Raw genomic sequence first — 19,598 nt, 5'->3', positions numbered from 1 at the left:
GTTAAAACAGTGCAAAATTATTCTTCACAGTAATGTTCTAAAATGACAGATAACTAGGCATGGTGGCTCACACCTATAATGCCAGCACTTCAGGAGGCTGGGGCAGGAGGATTGCTTGAGCCCAGGAGTTGAGACCAGCCTGGACAACGTGGTGAAACCCTGTCTCTGCAAAAAATAAAAAATTCGCTGAGTGTGGTGGCACGTGCAGTGAACTATAGTCATGCCACTGCACTCCAGCCTGGGCGACAGAGTGAGGCCCTGCCTCAAAAAAAATAAAATGACAGATACATTTGCATCAATTGTTTTATGCTTCATGGGTTCGTTAAATATTCAACACTCCTTGACTTGTTCGGTTTCTACTTATGTTTATTGGTACCTGTCACTTCTTAACCTCAAAGGATTTTGATTGGCCTGTTTATGTCTCATGCTTAGTAAAATCCAACATGATGCAGTATTTGTACTATGGTATGCTAAGCTAAAGAGTTTATCATTGTACAATAATCTGTAGAAAACTTTATTCCTTGCAAACTTGAGGCAGCACTTTTAGCGTTGTATAAATGCATGCAGAAATAAAACCATATGCAGAATTCTTTTAGAATTAGAGTAATCATGCTTTAGAAAATACTGCCTTTCTTATCTCTTAATGTGTGTAAAATAAACTTGGAATGTCACTTTGGGTTACCTTAAGTTTGTATCTAAAGATTTTATTTGACATTTGAATAATTTGTTTAAAATTTAAATTTTTATTTAAGACTGTTGTAATAATAAAGGGATCAAAATAGTTAATCTGGAAGGGGAGTTGACAAATTATAAAACAGAAAACTATATTTGTGCATATTCAAAAAGCCAGAGCTATCATTTCAGCAATTTAATGTATCTAATGCCTGTGATTTTCTTGAGGTTGGTAGAAGCTTATATAGTCACTTTCAGAGCACTCCCCTGAGATGTCAGACTTGAATTTGCTTCTCTAATGCAGAGCTTCTCAAGTGGTTTGTCTCGAGGCCTTCTGGGTGGCTAGCTGGGCAGCACTTAAGGTGGCTGGAGCTCCCAGGCTGGTCACCTCCAGAATTCCAAACAATTTTCTCTATCTGCCATGATGTAAAAAATGTTGGGAAACACTACAATGGGACAGGCATGCAGGCAGTGGGGTGCATGTGTGTGGTTTAATACTGAAAATAAGGATACAAAAATCCTGCCAGGTGATGCTCTGTAATTCTCAAGGAACAGCAGTGATTTCTTATTTCACATTTTTCCTCACTCTGCCCTTGCCCCTGACACACACACTGCAAGTCACTGATTGGAGCAGGCCAGTTCCCTCAGGCGAAGGGGCCTAGAGAAATGTCAGTGAATACTGTGCTGTGAAACGGCATCTGAGGCGCACAGTGGGGCTTTGGCTCTCCTCTCACCAGGGGTTTGACCTTTCAACCACCTCAGGAAGAAGGAAAGGTGGAAGCAGGAAGGGGGACCGGCAGCTCTGGGCAAGCAACGCTCATTAGCTCCAGTGTAATGATGCAACGTCAGTTCTCAGCTGAATGTTAACATAGTCCATTTGAAAACATTTTCTAGATCAATGAAAATGGCCAAGAACTCTAGAAAAATGTTTAAGTGTTATATACTTAAAATAGTATATTTACTTATTGAAACTAAATGCCAAGATGTAGAACTAGTGTGTTATTTTCTTGGTACAGATTACAATGCTGTGTTTCAGTGAAGGAGCTAATTAAAATGAAATGATTCGTAGATAGATGTAATCAGAAAAATCTTAAATGAAGATAGTCATTTCTAAAGCAGGAAAGAAAGACAGTTACAAGTCTGCTCTTATTTTTCCAATCTGTTATATACCTCCTCCCACCCATTAACATTAACTACATGTGTGATTCATTTGTTAAACAAATACTGAGTTCCAGCTATGTGTAAGGCATTGTAGGGGCAGAAGATACAGCAGTGAACATAACAGGTAAAACCCTCCCCTTCTGCCAAGGAGCGGGACAGGGAGGAGAGGGAAGACAGAGACACGTGGAATATGAAGTGTTCAGCGTTGGTAAGTGCTATGGAGAAAAAATGAAACAGGAGGTAAGATGCAGAAGGTGGTGGTGAAGGCAATGGGAGGTTGCCTTGAAAGTGGAACTCAGCATAGTCTCCATTTGAGTTAAAGACTAGAAATGAGCAAGGAAACAGTCTAAGGAAAGAAAGACTAATAGAACAGCCAGCACAGAGCTTTCTGCAGAGAGAGAAGGCGGACCTGTGTGGTCAAGGAATTGCAGTAAGAAGGCCCGTGTGGTTCGAGTGATGTCAGTGGAGGGAGAGTAGTACAAGATGGCATCAGAAAACTCATAAGGGTTAGATATACAGCCTTTTGGGCCATTGTGAGGACTTTGGCTTTCATTCTAGGTGAGACGGGAACCCACTAGAGAGTTTTAAGCAAATAAATGACATGATCTCACTTAGGATTTAACAATTCTGGCTCCTTTTCGAGCATAGACTGGAGGGGGCCAATTAGGAGGCCGCTGCAATAACTAAGTGAGAGACGATAGCAAGGGTGAGAGATGATAGACCGGGGTGGTGGCAGTGGAGTAATGAAAAGTATGATTCCAGAAATATCCAAGAGAATTTCCTGGCAGATTTGATGTGAGGTGTGATTAAAGAAGAGCCAAGAATGACTTTAGTGTAGTTGGCCTAATAAACTGGAAGTTGCCATTTATTGAGATGAGAAGGCTGCCAGAAGAGTAGAGGTAAATGTGTGAGTATGTGCATGTTGGGGGAATGGAGGGAGAGTTGCACTGACAGCGTGAGCAAAGATTTAGACAAATTAGGATTGAGATGTCCATTAGATAACTAAGAAGAGATGTCAAGCAGGTAGTTGGATCTGTGAGATTCAGGGAAAAAGTCTGACCTGGAGAATATAAATGTTATAATCATCTGTGTGTGGATAGTATTGAAAACCATAGGGCCAAAGGAGATCATCAAGAAAGCAGATAGAAAAGAAGTCCAATCATTGAGCCCTGGAGTAATACAATATTTAAAAGGTCAGAGAGATTATATGGCCTGTTAATTACATTACATACTTAGGAACTATCCTTCATAATCTATATTTGGGGTTTTTAAGAAACAAAATGTAGAAGTGCTCCCAAGAATTAAACTGAGCCGGGTGCGGTGGCTCATGCCTGTAATCCCAGCACTTTGGGAGGCTGAGTCAGGAGGATCGAGTCCAGAAGTTCAAGACCAGCCTGGGCAATATAGGAAGACTTCATCTCTACAAAAACTCCAAAAAAAAAAAAAAAAAAGAAAGAAAGGCTGGGCATGTGGCACATGCCTGTGGGAGGTTGAGGTTGCACCACTGCACTCCAGCCTGGGCAAAAGCAAGACTGTGTCTCAAAAAAAAAAAAAAAAAAAATTAAACTGAAGCCAAAAGAAGATCACTTACAAAACATCCACATCTAGGTGTGAAGCTAGCAGTTCTCCCAAGGTTTTTGTAAATAAGTTGAGTTCCAAGCTGTTCACTATTGAGACCCCTCTGTGTGACATGCACTGATTACAAAGATGAATTTTGCATAGCATATTCTAAAATGCCCATTAGGTGGCAGAAAAACATTCAGTAAACCAGCTGTGAGCTAGCTAGTGTTCACTCTTGTGCTCATTCAGTCTCTCTCCACTCCCCTCCAACCTCCCAAAGAGCCCTCTGAACTTAAAGATGTGTATGGCTATTAATGCACAACACCATAATCATGAAGAACGAAGACTGGTATTTTCTTCAGAGAGCCAACAGATATCATCAGTCTGTAAGCTAATAGAGGCGAACCAGGTGTACAGGGGATGAGGGTGTGTGTGTTTCATTTGGTTTGGAAATGTATGAATTTGGACAGTCTTAAGAGGAGTAATTGACTATAATGAGACTCTTAGGCCTTATTTTTAAACGTTTGTTATTTAAGTTTTTTAGCTTGGGGCAGGGTGAAGAAGTGTTCAGAAAGTCAAAAGCAAGAAAGCCTCTTGGAAAAAAAATAGACAAGATGTCTTACAACTAGCCTGATGTTTAAGCTTTCTGTAATACACTGAATCCCTAAATCACAAGTCTCTTTCTGTTTCAGTTTCAAAGTTTCTTCTTTTCTCACTCTCTTTAGGGCACTGGTCCCCAAACTTGCCTGAACATTGGGATGACCTGACAGCTTCAAAAAATACTAGTGCCTGAGTTCCACCCACAGAGATTGTGATTTAAGTGGTCTGAGGTGTGGCCTGTCTTTGAAATTATTTAAAAGACCCCCAGATGATTCTCATAACAAAATAATTTTGAGAACCACTGGGCTTAGCTAATATTGGATGTGTAAATATTGACCTTCCCACAACTCAAACATGTTCCACCCTGTAAGACATGCAAGAGAACACTTCCACGTCAGCATATCCAAACGCACTGTATGGCCTCAGCCTACAGAACCCTTAACTCTTAACTTTATCATCTATTGAACAATTTATAACATTAAAATTTGTACTACTTTCAACATCACTAATTAATGAAAAATACAGAGGAATCATGTAAGTTACTTTTTGAAAATGTTTTATTTTCTTTTGTTTGTTGCAGAATGTGTTTTGTTTCTTATGGCACTGATAGTATTTATTTGTGCAATAGTATTATGCTTAACATATTGTTGATCTTACATACCAAATTAAAATGGGTATTTTTTGCTGCTCTTCAGCATCAGAAGCTAAATGATAATACCTCTTCCTACTTCTTACTGAGGCTTTTCTATGATACACCATCACTAAGTCAGGGGAAACCATGTGTACCATTCAGAGGTCCCCAGACAGGGCAGATATCACATCATCTTGCTGTGGATGACAGATGTAACCTTTGGCAGATCTTTTGCAACTCTGACCTTTGACAAAGGCATTAAACTCAGCATTGTAGCAATAAGATTTGGTGATTTATTTGTACATATATATATAAGAGTATGCATGTATGAATATATATGTGTATGTATTCAATCATGTTTGCATTGCCCGTAAAATATTTTTAAAATTTGATCTGCTAGTCTTCATTTTAATGGATGGCTGACAATCCATTTGCATTTATTAAGATTATTGACTTACTTGGAATTAATGCTAATATTTTATTTAGTGTTTCTTTTAATCATGATTTTCCTTTACTGTTTCTTCTTTCTTGCCTTCTTTCAGAGTGTTTCTTTTCTTTTTTATTTTCTTCTGCTGGCTTTGAAGCTATATATTCTAATTCCATTATTTGTCTATTTACCTTTCAATTGTTAATATGCATACTTAACAACATATCTTATCCAGCCTATCCCAAAACAATACTTAGAAGTCAATTCACATTTTTTGTTATTATCTAATACTTAATACTGTTTTGTCTTTATACTGTCCCCACCAAAATAGCATTTTTGGTTTTTGGTTTTTGTTTTGTTTTTGAGACGGAGTCTCGCTCTGTCACCCAGGCTAGCGTGCAGTGGCACCATCTCGGCTCACTGCAAGCTCTGCCTCCTGGGTTCAAGCGATTCTCCTGCCTCAGCCTCCCGAGTAGCTGGGACAGGCACCCGCCACCACGCCTGGCTAATTTTCTGTATTTTCAGTAGAGATGGGATTTCACCATGTTAGCCAGGATGGTCTCCATCTCCTGGCCTCGTGATCCACCTGCCTCGGCCTCCCAAAGTGCTGGGATTACAGGCGTGAGCCACCGCGCCTGGGTTTGTTATCCTGTTTACTAATTTTTTACTTATATTTATTGCATCTTACTTTTTTTTTTTTTGAGACAGAGTCTTGCTCTGTCACCCAGGCTGGAGTGAAGTGGTGCAATCTCAACTCACTGCAACCTCCGCCTCCTGGGTTCAAGCAATCCTCCCACCTCAGACTCCTGATTATCTGGGACTACAGGCACATGCTCCCAAGTCCAGCTAATATTTTTGTGTTTTTTTTAGTACAGACAGTTTTTCACCATGTTGGCCAGGATGATATTGAACTCCTGGCCCAGCCTTGCCTTCCCAAAGTGCTGGGATGATAGGCATGAGCCACCATGCCTGGGACATCTTACTTTTTCTTACCTCTGGGTTTAGTTTTCTTCTTCTTGACATAGAATTTCCTATTATTAATCTTTCAATAAAGATGCCAGAATGGTTATGCTCAGTTTTTGTAAGTCTGAATATATCATTACGTTACTCCCACTTATTGTTTAGCTGGATATTGAACTCTTTTTTTTTTTTTTGAGATGGTATCTTCTCTGTCTCCCAGGCTAGAGTGCAATGGCACAATCGCTGCTCACTGCAACCTCACCTCACACTCCCAGACTCAAGCAAATCTCTCACCTCAGTCTCCCAAGCAGCTGGAACAACAGGCATGCACCACCTTGCTCAACTCTTTCTCTTTCTTCCCTCCCTCACTCCCCTCCCCTCCTTCCTTCCTTCCTTCCTTCCTTTCTTCCTTCCTTCCTTCCTTCTCCTTCTCTCTCTCTCTCTCTGTCTCTCTCTCTCTCTCTCTCTCTCTCTCTCTTTCTTTCACAGAGACAAGGTCTCACAATGTTGCCCAGACTGGTCTCAAACTCATGGCCTCAAGTGAGTCTCTTGCCTCAACCTCCGAAAGTGCTGGGATTATAAGTGTGAGCCACAGCACCCAGCCTGTATTCACTTCTGAAACTCCTATTAGACGTACTGAACTTTCTCATCTATTCTTTTTATCACCTAACGTTTCTTTCACATTAAATATGTATCTCTTTTTCTCTCACCCCACACTCCAACATAAATTATACTATATTGTGAGAGCTTTTCTCAGATTTTTTCGTATGCTTAATCAATATCCAACTTACCACTATGTGACGATATTTTTTTTCTGCAATTTTTTTCTGCAGTTTTTCTGACTTTTTTCAAGTCAACCTTCTTTTGGGATTTTATATTTTGCCTCTTTTATGTTTTTGAATATATTAGGTTGGTGCAAAAGTAATTGTGGTTTTTCCATGACTTTTAATGGCAAAAAATGGAATTCCTTTTGCACCAACCTAATATTAAGCACACTAATTTTAAAGCTTCCTGTTGTCCTATCATTCCTAATTCTCAGGTGAGGATTTCCAGTTTTCTCATCAGCTGAACCTTCCTCCAGATGCTTAGTTTCCTCATGTAGTTTGTAAGTTTTTACAGTAAGCACATCCTCAGCAGGCATTTGCTGGGGGTTTTGTTTTGTTTTGTTTTTGTTTTTTGATACAGAGTCGCATTCTGTCGCCTAGGCTGGAATGCAATGGCATGATCTCAGCTCACTGCAACCTCCGCCTCCTGGGATCAAGCAATTCTAGTGCCTCAGCCTCCCGATTAGCTGGAATTATAGGCTCCTGCCACCATGCCTGGCTAATTTTTTTTTTTTTGTGGAGGTGGGGTTTCACCATGTTGGCCAGGCTGGTCTGGAACTCATGATCTCATGCGATCCGCCCGCCTTGCCCTCCCAAAGTGCTGGGATTACAGGTGTGAGCCACCTTGCCCAGCCAGGAATTGTTTTTAGTGGAGATTAAGTATACCGTGTCTTGTTGAATTATTCCTCCAAGATGACTTTGTACTTGGCGTCTGACAGAGTTCAGTGGATTACACTGCCTTTAGTTCACTCAGCTTTATCTTAGGTTTTCACAGCATATGAGGACTATGAATTTGGGCCACACACCAGCATGTGGTACTGGCGGGGGTTTCCAATTTTTTTAGGTGACTATTTCTACCCTTGTTGCTAGGAGATAGCAAATACTTTGCTACTTTTGCAAGCCAGGGGATAGATTTTCCTGTCCATATTTTATAGATAAGATAGTATTTTATTATCTTAGTTTTATGCAGGTGGCTTCATTTCAGCTCTCCACACTCATGGGATCTGAGATTTGGACTCTCCTCTCTCTATGGGTATTAAAACTCCAGCCCCAAGGCCTATATCTGGTTCCAAACCCCCCAACAACCATCTTGGCTTCAGCTCATACTTACAGTTTTGTTCTTTCTCTTATTCTGACATCTAGACTGGCTGACTTGCTTTCAACCCCCTGCCCCTCTCTCTCTCATCTCTATCCCTAGGGTTATCTCTTTTTTCTACTTCCTTGGTGTACTTACGATTTAACGTTTTCATTTAATTTCATCCAGCATTTCTGCGTGTTTGGAATAGGAAGAATTATTCTACATCAGTTCAGCCATATTTGTTGATATAATCTTAAAATATCTTAAATATTAATTAAAACAATATGAGGCCAGGCGTAGTGGCTCACGCCTGTAATCCCAGCACTTTAGGAGGCCGAGGAGGGTGGATCACCTGAGGTCAGGAGTTTGAGATCAGCCTGGCCAACCTGGTGAAACCCCGTCTCTACTAAATATACAAAAAATTAGCCAGGGGTGGTGGTGGGTGCCTGTAGTCCCACCTATTCAGGAGGCTGAGGCAGGAGAATCACTTGAACCTGGAAGGCAGAGAGGTTGCAGTGAGCCGAGACCATGCCATTGCACTCCAGCCTGGGCAACAAGAGTGAAACTTCGTTTCAAAAAAAAAAAAAAAAAGCAACAATACATGTGTACATATGCTTACAACACTGGAATACTGCCTGACATATACACTGCTAAGTAAATTATAGGTACTTAATAATAGCCAGCTTTTATTAACCAGTTACCATTTGCTAAGAATTGTTCTAACTTCTTTATTTATCTTTACTCATTTACTCTTCATAACAATTTTATAAGGTTGCACTGTATCATTTCATACTATTATTTTATAGATGAGAAAACCAAGACACTGGGATATTAAATAATGGGATTTTAAATCCAGGAAGTCTGTCTCCAAAGCTTTCCAGCTTTATTAAGATATACCTTAAATACAATAAAATGAACTAATTTTAAGTGTAGAATTTGAATCATTTTGACACATTATACAGTCAAGTAACCAACATTATGATCATGATATCTATTAGAACATTTCCATCACCCCAAAAAGCTCCGTCACTTTATAGTTAATCTTAACCCCCTACCCACTCTCACCTAGCAAACAGTGATCTGTTTTCTACTATAATTTTGCCTTTTCTAAATTTCTACATACATAGAATTATATACTATGCAGTGTCTGGCTTCTTTTGCTTAGCATAATACATTTGAGAGTCACTTACAGTGTTGCAAATATTCATTATTTATTCCTTTTAATTGGTGAAGAGTATTCCATTAAATATATGGACCACATTTTGTTTATCCATCATCAGTTGATGGACATTGAGTTGACTCCAGTTTGGGGCGTTCACAAATAAAACTGCTACGAATATTTCCATACAAATCTTTAGGGAGACATATGTTTTCATTTCTCTTGGATAAATATCTAGATGTGAAATTACAAGATTTTATGTTTAACTTTTAACAGCCCAGGCATAGTGGCTCACATCTGTAATCTCAGCACTTTGGGAGGCCAAGATGGGAGGACCTTTTGAGCTCCGGAGTTCCAGACCAGCCTGGGTAACATAGTGAGACCCCATCTCTATAAAAAAAATATTTTTTTTAATTAGCCAGGCTTGGTGGCACACACCTGTGGTCCCAGCTACTCAAAAGGTTGAGGCAGGAAGATCGCTTAAGCCCGGGAGGTCAACGCTGCAGTAAGCCATGATTGCACCACTGCACTCCAGCCTGGGCGGACAGAGCAAGACTCTGTCTCTGCACCTGCCCCAAAAAAATTTAGGCCAGGCACGGTGGCTCATGCTTGTAATCCCAGCACTTTGGAAGGCCGAGATGGGTGGATTACTTGACATCAGGAGTTTGAGACCGCCTGACCAACATGGTGAAACCCTGTCTCTACCAAAAATACAAAAAATTATCCAGGCATGGTGATGAGTGCCTGTAATCCCAGCTACTCGGGAGGCTGAGGCAGGAGAATCGCTTGAACTCAGGAGGCAGAGGTTGCAGTGAGCCGAGATCACGCCATTGCACTCCAGCCTGGGCAACAAGAACGAAAGTCTGCTTCAAAAAAACAAAAAAAAAAATTAGCCATTATGGTGGGTATGTTATGATATCTCATTATGATTTTAATTTGCATTTCCCAAATGACTAATGACATTCATCGTCTGTATATCTTTATTAAATCTCTACTCAAATATTTTGCCCATATTTTAATTGAGTTATTTGACTTTTACCTATTGAATTGTAATCGTTCTTTACATGTTCTGAAAATAAGTCCTTTACCAAATATATACTTTGCACGTGTTTTCTCCTGTCTGTGTGAAGTCTGTACTCTTAACCATTTCCTACATTGCTTCTCAATATTTATTGAAATAATCAAGAAACTTCTGCAGGGCAGTGACCCCTTCCTTCCAGCAATTATGGGTTTTAACGTTAACAAAAGGTAAGAAAACCCTGTTGACACTTTTGTTTGAAGACTGAAAGTTCACATTTTCACTACTTATCAAATCTCTTCCATTTTGGTACAGAACAGAACAATCCTTTTTTGGATTTGAAGAATTGATGAGGTCACAACTGTGATTACCTCTGAATTCTGTCTTTACTATCCATTGAAAATAACTAGATAACTCTCAGCTCTGGGTAACTTGCCCTAAGGTGCCCTGTTTTTAATTTTCTAGTGGTTTTGTTTCATTATGGAGATAGACGGTTTCCAGCAGTTAGACCTAGAGAAGAGTGTACCTTCCAAAAAGACGACTCCTAAAAGGATTATCCATTTTGTTGACGGAGACATCATGGAAGAATATAGCACAGAGGAGGAGGAGGAAGAGGAAAAAGAGGAACAGAGCACAAATGCAACACTTGACCCTGTAAGCTTAGTATATCAATATTAGGGAACATGGTGAGGGAGGCGGTGAATGAACAAGAGATTGAGCCAGATAAGGTGTATAGAAAGAATAGCTTTAAGCTAAGTCCTTGGTCTCCTTTTTTGCTTTCTAGATCCATGCGTAGGCAACTTATAGTTTTAATCATCTTAGTCTCTTCATCTGTGACAGAGAAAATGGAACATATTACGTACAGCATTTTGAAATCTCTACATTAAAACAAATCTGCAGTCACCATTCCTCTTATTAATTACTTTATCTCGATTTCTCCTTTTTTCAGTCTAAACTTTCCTGGGGACCCTACCTGCGATTTTGGGCAGGACGGATAGCAAGCACCTCATTTTCTAGTAAGTAGTGCTAAGGTTATGTTTTTTCTATCCTAAACAAATATATATATATATCGATAGGCCCTCAGAGTTATGTGGGACTTCCAATTGTGTAAGCCACTCCATCGCGTCCTGAATAAGTGAGATCTGGGCTAAGCTTTCATTCCCAAAGTCACAGAACCTCGCATCCTCAGGCAGACCCTTCATCTTTTACCAACTCTCATCAGGAAATTCTTTTCTCGGCCCAAATGTTATCTACTTCTAAAGTTCCTACTTATCTTTCTTAGAACCATACAAAACTGGTCTAGATGCGTCTTTCATAGGACAAAGGTTCCCATATTTGAGGGCAATAATCAGTCCTCCCTGGGTTGATTCTTCACCTAAATATACTTCCAAGTTAAAAGACAATTATTGTTGTATGACACAGTTCTAAGCTTCTAACTTCCCTAAACATAACTGCTTTATTATAAACATGAACTTTATTGATCCCTTTTAGGGGCATAATGAATGGGCTAAGTGAATATTTATAACAACTAAAATACTAAATCTTATTTTGCTTGACTTTCACCAATTTTTTTAAGACATAGTTGACAACATCTAATTACTCATTTCCTTCTAACTTGCACATCTTGTGAATATGATAGGAAGGCAAACTACTTTAAGAGTCTGAGAAAATAGAAGCTGTATTAATAGCTCTTAGAAACTGATCTTCATTCATTCATTTAAAAAACATTAGTAACTGTCTACTATATGCTCAGCACTGTGCTGGACCCTGGGACACAAAGATGAATGACAGTCTCTGCTTTCAAGGGACTCAATATTCAGTGAATCGTATAGACCAGCAAACATGCTCGCAATTATAATTTGTTGTCACAATTGCCAGGGTAGGAAGTGCATAGGGACTCTGACCTGGAAGACTCGGGCATGCTGACATATGGAGGAGGCACTTTAAGAGAGCTATGGAAGTGTGACTGGCTAAGGCTAGCTTGAGGACCATGAAAGTGACCAGGGAGTCTTTAGATTACAGTAAAAAGTAAAGATGGGGTGATTTAGGCAGATAGTATGAACCTTCAAGAAATAAGTGCTTTTACGCAAGCGCAGAGGGTTAGTGATTTGGAAGTTACATTGAAAATCCCAGTGAATACTAACCCTACCCTGACCATAATACGTTAACAGAAAAAAAAATTGCTGTCTTCCAGAGAGCTCTCTACACTTAGGTTAAGGCAAAAGGGTTTGAAAAGATATGTTTTAGAGGGAGGGAATCAGAGAAGATTAGGCTGGGTAAAAGAAGCAAAACTCAATATGGGATTGAGAGTATGGAGAAGCAGAGTGATTTGCATGTTGGGTTTTGATTTAAGATTGCAGGGATAGGATGCATGGTGAGCCTAGCTTCCTTGTAAGTTCCAAACAGAACTGCAGTGGTAAAATGCTCCTGACTGGAGCTTCAAGATTGTAGTGGAGGCATAAAAATGCTAGCAGTCAGTGCTGTGGTCTCTCTACACAGATATTTTGTCTGAATGGAGCTAGAACCCAGATGACACTGGTAATTAACTTTTTCAATTTAAAATTCTAGTAGGTCATAAACAGGAAAGCTTCCTAAGATTTATTTTAATATTAAAAAAACCCTATCTTCTACACATGTACTAGACACTGCAGCAAATAGACAGGACAAAGAGATAGCATATTAATGAAAAGATAAGACATATTTTAAAATAGCATCATTCTGATGCCCTATATGAGCAATATCCCAAGAGGCAGAATGAGTCAGAGGAATCAGAAAGTCCTATAATTGGGGGGTAAGAGAAGGCTGTCAGAAATCCTGTAATCGTAAAGGAAAACTTTTCTAGGAGACATCTTTAGGAAACCACTCATTATTCATGCTACGCCTTTATCCCTGACTCTAACAATCCCAGTGCTGAGCCTGCAGGCCACCTTGCTACTGAAGGCAGACAAAGAAGGCCTTAAACATCTTCTGAGAAGTCTGTCTGGATGCGTGGAAGAATTACTGATGTGGGTCTTGGTAACACTGGATTGAGTTTGGGTTTAATTTGAAATATACTTGGAGAGGATGTTTAGCTGGTATGCATGGGGATAATGAGCAGTACCTGTTCTGATTGCTCAGGACCCATGCTATACCTGTTGTGAAAATATATTGAAAATCTCTCCTGATATATACATCTGGAAAAAAATAGTTTATATATGATCCCATATAAAGATAGAAGATTTGACAAATTTCCTTTGAATCCTAGAATCTTTGAGAGGCCAAGGCAATTGAAATGTTTTGTCGGCCTTGAAGTTAGGTATAGTAATAGGTCATTTGCAGAGTAGTTTAAACTCTGGGCATCTCAACTGATGCAAAGCTTTAGTTAGTAATTCAGTTTACGCAAGTGCTTGTTCTTTCTTTTAGCATGTGAATTCCTTGGTGGAAGATTTGCTGTCTTCTTCGGTCTTACCCAACCCAAATATCAGTATGTGTTAAATGAGTACTATAGGATACAAAACAAGGTATGTGACACTCTGATGGAGGCAAGGGGCCTGAGATGGGAATATTGATTGCTCCAACTTTAGGCCAGTATAGAAAAGTATTTTTCCCACCTGGTCATCACGCACTACAGTTTCACCAAGCTCCCATAGTCAGACTGACTTATTTTTCTTGTTCTCCTTGCCCCAGGACACTTCTTCATATTTGCCTCACTCCTGCGAAGTTAGGATGCCATGAGCTGTGTTGTAGAAGAAGGTAGTTGGGTGTGAAGCCTGAGATTGCTTAAAGTAGAAGCTTCTTACATGCGCATTATATACAAGAGGGGGAGTTCAGAGGTCTTTGTTTGTACAGTTAAACATTTCCTTATTTCTCTCCAAAACAGAAAAGTGACAACAAAAGTGGAGGGAATGGATCAAAGACCCAGGCAGCTGAGGTTCCTAATGAAAAGTGTCACTTGGAGGCTGGGGACCGAGAGTATGGAACCATACAACAGGACACAGCAGAAGCCACTTCTCAGTGAAGCACCTCATCCAGGGAAGGTCTGGTGGCAGATCCTAGCTCATGATGGCAGCAAAGACTATAGTTTCCCTGGATCTCTGTTCCTTGGCCATTGATTACCATGGCAACAACACCAGAGGTAGCACTTCTGAGCCAGATCTGATCCTAATCTCCGTGTAACTTAGTCTCAAGCATCCAGGAATTACAAGCAATAATGAGAGTAATTTTTGACACTTTCTCAGAATAATTTTTATATGCAAGCCACCCCACCTCAACTCCACCCCAGTGATACAAGTCCAATGAGTACTGACATTTGCATAGTAGCATAAATGCCTTAAGGAACTTTGGGACTGGGAGTTTTTGGCTGAAATCCTCTGTCATGGGATGAGGGTACAGTAAAGAAGCTCTATTCCTCAGAAGAAAATTTGGGCACCACAAAGTCTAAATAAATCCCCTTTCAGGGTTTGACATAGGTGTGTACTTCCAACAACCATCCTGGCTTAGTTGGGGATTGCTTTACAATAAGTAAACATTGCTAATAGCTCTGTTATAAGATCATTATCAAGATCTTTGAGAATCAGGTATATCCCTCCAAATTAAAACAATCAATAAATAATACACGCTCTAGAAAAAATATTTTCAATGGATTATTTTCTTATTCATTTGTCAAGAAATTTTCAAAACCTGGAAAGATCAAACATGGAAATCATTGTTAGATAACACAGGGTGTGTCAGCCAAAGTAACTGTGATACATTAATAGCAAAAAACAAAAAGAAAAAAAGAAAAAAAACACAGGGCCTGCAGTAGTAAGATATGAGTTCCAGTTTCACTTCTCCCATTTACTAGTTGTGTTATTTGAGGTGTCCAGATTTCTGAGCTCCAGTCTCCTTTGTAAAATAGGGGTGACTTGACTTTGCTTGTTATTGTTATACAGAATTATGAGAAATAATAATTTATTGTTGTTTTAAGCTTTGGAGTGGTTTGTTATGCAGCCATATATAACTGAAATTGTAGCTGTAAAAGAAGAGGAAGTTGGAATTTATTTAATATGAAATCAAAGACAAAAGTAGTCCTGGAGCATAAGGGGTTGTTAGTTGAATATAGTAGGATAAGACAGATTATGCTGCACAGACACCTCCAAAATCTCAGTGTCCTAAAATAAGAAAGTTTATTTCTTTCTCTTGAGAAGTCCACTGTCAGTTTAGGTGGCTTCCCAGACAGGTGTTCTCCATGTGATAGCTCAGTGTTGCATGCTTCTTTGATCTTATGTTTCCTCCATACTGTGATGTGCTTTCGGGGTTGCTGGAAAAAGAACAGCATGGAGAGTCAAGCAGTGGCAATCAATATCTCCACTAAGAATGAATCATGTCACCTCTGTGTATGTTTCTTTCACCAAAGCAAGTCACATGACTATAATTAATTTTACGGGAGTCTGAGCCTCCTAAGATAGCTGAGAAAAGGAAACACTCTCTTCTAATGGCATAGGAGCTCAAGGGTTAATATGATATTGATTTAACCTCAGCTCTGCTGCCTCTTTGTAACCCAGTAGCCCTGTGCAAGTTACTCAACTTTTCAACATTCTCAGATATAAAACAGATTTGAGACAGGAAGCAGGAAGCAAATATAATTTGAACCATCTTTGTGCAACAAAAAAGAATTTTGGGGAAAGTACACTGAGTTATCAAATGGATGCCAAGGGGAGATTAGTCTCAATAGGATCTGAACAATGTGACAAGCAAGCACCCAACAGATACTCTCTGTCCCTCTCTCATCTTTCTCGCACATGAGGAAGATGCCCACTCTACAGCTCTTCATAACTCTTCTGTTCAAGTGACTGATATACTAGTCTTTCGTCCCCATTTCAAAGTATAGTGGGAATAGAATCTGTTTCGCTCCTTTTTGTCAAGTATCACTCTCTAATTCAATCAACTGTGGCCAGGGAGATGGAGCCTTGTAGTAGCAACATGGTTATGGGACCTATTTCTGGGTAAGGATGGTTCTCAGGAAAAGGAAATTGAGGTGAGCTAGGTAGGTATCCCATGACTGTTTCATGTTAAAATTAAGGAAAAGCATGTAAAGCTGTGGCTCTAATTAGATGCTTGAGTCATAGTATCAATTATTATTATTAATATTGATGAGGTTAATTCTATATGTCAACTTGATTGGGCCACAGGATGCCCAGATTAAACATTACTTCTGGGTGTATCTGTGAGGGTGTTTCTGGATGACATTAGTATTTGAATTGTTGGACTCAGTAAGTGGGTTGCCTTCCCAATGCAGATGAGCATCACCCAATCCACTGAAGGCTTGAATCAAACAAAAGGCCAAGGAAGGAGGAATTTGCTCCTTTTTTCTGCCTCACTGCCTGAGCTTGGATATCTCATCTCATTTCACCTTCTTCTGCCCCTGGACTGGGATTTACTACATTGGCTTCTCTGGTTCTTACGCCTTTTAACTCACACTGATTTACATCACTGGCTTTCCTGGGTCTCCAGTTGGTGAATGGCAGATTGCGGGACTTCTCAACCACCATAATCGTAATGCATTCAATTCCTCATAGTAAATCTCATTGTATCTATCTATCCAATTATTTGTCTATCTACCTATCTACCTATGTCTCTATAAATCTATCCTATTGGTTCTGTTTCACTGGAGAACCCTGACTAATACAACATTGAATGAGAATCCTGGTTTCATGGATTCTGAATGACTTGTCCCCACTGAAGAGTCAGTCTTAGTTCTTCATCTGACATGTTCCGTTAGCCCAGTGTCAAGGCGAAGTAAATCTGAAGGTTTTATCGTATTGCAGAAGAAGTGACCAAGTCTAGCAGTCAAGCATTTGTTACTTCAGTCAAGGGTCCGGTCATACTAACGATCTATGCCTGTTTACTTACTATTTTGCTTCAGAATCGCCCTAGGAATGGACTGTTTTTGACTTTTCCACTTTCCTTTTTTTTTTTTTTTTTTTTTTTTTTTTTTTTTTTTTTTTTTTGAGACATAGTCTTGCTCTGTCACCCAGGCTGGAGTGCAGTGGCGCAATCTCGGCTCACTGCAAGCCCTGCCTCCCAGGTTCAAGCCATTCTCCTGTCTCAGCCTCCCAAGTAGCTGGGACTACAGGCGCCAGCCACCACGCCTAGCTAATTTTTTGTATTTTTAGTAGAGATGGGGTTCCACCATGTTAGCCAGGATGGTCTCTATCTCGTGATCCACGCGCCTCAGCCTCCCAAAGTGCTGGGATTACAGGTGTGAACCACCGCACCCGGCTGACTTTTCCACTTTTCTGAAGAATTATCCACTTCTTGAATATCCACTTATTGATGATTCTAAGGAACCAGGTGGGCTTTTCCCTTTCAGACACCCCTCTCTCTCATGAGAGAAAGAGGGCTGCTCTCCTTTCTCTTTCTTTTGCCCATTAAACTTCTGCTCCTAAACTCAAAAAAAAAAAAAAAAAAAAAAAGAACTAGGCAAAACAAAGTGTGATATTTGAACTGAAGAAGTGGATTTTTATCTAGCAAATGTTATACTCTCAATTTCATTTTCTTTTTCACTAAAAGAAAAGATTCTCTTATGGTCAGTGACCATATGCAAATCAGTTGAATCTTGAGCAAAATATAATAAAGAGGACAAATGGAACCAAACAACCAGATCTTATCAGACTGTTCCTGCAGGATAAGTCCACAGTTTCTTTAATATTAAAATTAATTCATTATTTAATATTAATTGGACATCTACTGTGTGCCAGTTTTTTCTTTTTGTTTTTTTAAGGTACTATCAACCAAACAGACAAAAATCTCTACTTTCCTGTTGGTCCTTAATTCCCAACAGATAAATTATTAGGACATTCAGTCTTTGTATGGCCAGCCTCTCAGATGGTCCTCAACGATCTCCACTTCCTGCTATTCATACCTCGTGTAGTTCCTTCTCACACTGCACCAGGGTGATTTATGTAACCAAAATAATATGGCAGAATTAATGATATGCCACTCCAGAGATTGCTCTAAAAGATACTATGGCTTCTGTCTTGATCTTTCTCACTACTTTTCTCTTGGATCATTCATTCCGAAGGAAGCCATCTGCCATGTTATGAGGACACTCAGCCAGTGCAGCAGACTGAATATGTTCCCCCACAAATTCATATGTTGAAACCCTAATCCCAGTGTGATGATTTTGGAGGTGGGGCCTTTGGGAGGTAATTAGGTCATGGGGGTGCAGCTGTCATAAATGAGATTAGCACCCTCATAAGAAAGGCCAGAGAGCTAACTGGCTGTCTTTCAGCATGTGAGAATACAAGAAGTCAGCAGTCTGCAACCCAGAAGTGTGCCCTCACCAGAACCTGACGATGCTGACGTCCTCATCTCAGACTTCCAGTCTCCAGAGCCATGAGAAATAAATTTCTGTTGTTTACAAACTACCTAGTCTACAGTATTCTATTATGGCATCCTGAACTGAACTGATTAAGACTTGGAGAGTTCATTGTGCTAAGGAACAACCGGTGCTAAGGATCTCCAGTGAACAACCTTTGAGGAACTCGAGGACTGCCTACAACCACATGAGCGTGCTTGGAAGACCGCCTTCCTCCAGTCTGCAGAGGATTGCAGCTCCAGCCAACAGCTTGCTTGCAACCTCATGAGAGATGCTGAGCCAGAACCTCCCAGCTAAGCCACTCCTGGATTCCTGGCTCATAGAGAATATTAGATAAATGTTTATTGTTTTAAGCTACTAAATTTTATGGTAATTTCTTATAGTGCAATGGATAACTACTGCATTTTTTATTCCTAAATATTTCTAAGGACTTCTAAGGATAAACTCATCCAAGAACTATAATGCACCCAGAAGGAGTGCAGGGATTTTACCTTACTCCCTCAAGGCTAGATGAAACTCACTGAGCTGTATCAGATATGCTTCCTGCCTTACTGCGCTGTGTGGGGGGCTAACTAGGCAACCATTACCTGTAAGTTGAATCTGGCTGTTTTATTTACCATCACTGCCAATTCCCATATTTGCCACCTGCTGATTCACCCAAAGGGGTTTTCAATATACCAGGAAAAACACTTCTCTGAAATATTAGTCATGAACATCCCAAAGCAAAAAGTTTAGGTTCCCAGAAAGTACAGCTTTTTAGCGATAAAATATTTTACTCAGAGAACCATACCATTTTCACCAAACCACAATCATAATGTCAAGTTGACTGAGTAGGAAGGTGTATTAGTTCATTCTCACACTGCTATTAAGAAATACCTGAGACTGGGTAATTTATAAATAAAAGAGGTTTAATTGGCTCATGGTTCCACAGGCTGTACAGAAAGCATGGCAGCATCTGCTTGGCGTCAATCATGTTGGAAGGCAAAGGGAAAACTGGCCCTTCGTATGGCCAGAGCGGGAAGAAGAGACAGGGGGAAGGTGCCACACACTTTTAAACAACCAGATCCCATAAGAACTCTGTCATGAAGATAGCACTAAGGGAATGGTGCTAAACCACCAGAAACCTCCTCCATGATCCCATCACCTCCCACCAGGCCACATCTCCAACGT

The 19,598-nt window shown here is 40.0% G+C and overlaps 1 protein-coding gene across 3 annotated transcripts; it reads left to right on the top strand.

Moving 5' to 3' along the window:
* Positions 1 to 167: 167 nt before the first annotated feature.
* On the top strand, positions 168 to 15,034 carry FAM177B (family with sequence similarity 177 member B). 3 transcript variants are annotated; one of them, XM_050761448.1, is made up of 6 exons: positions 168 to 2,041; positions 2,622 to 2,732; positions 10,556 to 10,744; positions 11,040 to 11,106; positions 13,493 to 13,590; positions 13,950 to 15,034. In XM_050761448.1, exons 3-6 carry the CDS (start codon positions 10,571 to 10,573, stop codon positions 14,085 to 14,087), a joined length of 477 nt encoding a protein of 158 aa, XP_050617405.1. In that variant the 5' UTR covers positions 168 to 2,041; positions 2,622 to 2,732; positions 10,556 to 10,570; the 3' UTR covers positions 14,088 to 15,034. The 3 variants fall into 3 exon arrangements, with proteins under 3 accessions (XP_050617405.1, XP_050617396.1, XP_050617415.1); XM_050761439.1 differs by having other exon boundaries at positions 2,596 to 2,732; positions 13,950 to 14,837; XM_050761458.1 differs by lacking the exons at positions 168 to 2,041; positions 2,622 to 2,732 and adding an exon at positions 4,379 to 4,527 and having other exon boundaries at positions 13,950 to 14,837.
* The last annotated feature ends 4,564 nt before the right edge of the window (positions 15,035 to 19,598 follow it).

The sequence above is a fragment of the Macaca thibetana genome, chromosome 1 (assembly GCF_024542745.1).
Source record: "Macaca thibetana thibetana isolate TM-01 chromosome 1, ASM2454274v1, whole genome shotgun sequence".
In the NCBI taxonomy this organism is placed as follows: domain Eukaryota; kingdom Metazoa; phylum Chordata; class Mammalia; order Primates; family Cercopithecidae; genus Macaca; species Macaca thibetana.
The sequence above is the reverse complement of the archived record's forward strand: the minus strand, read 5'-3'. Positions and strand labels throughout refer to the sequence as shown.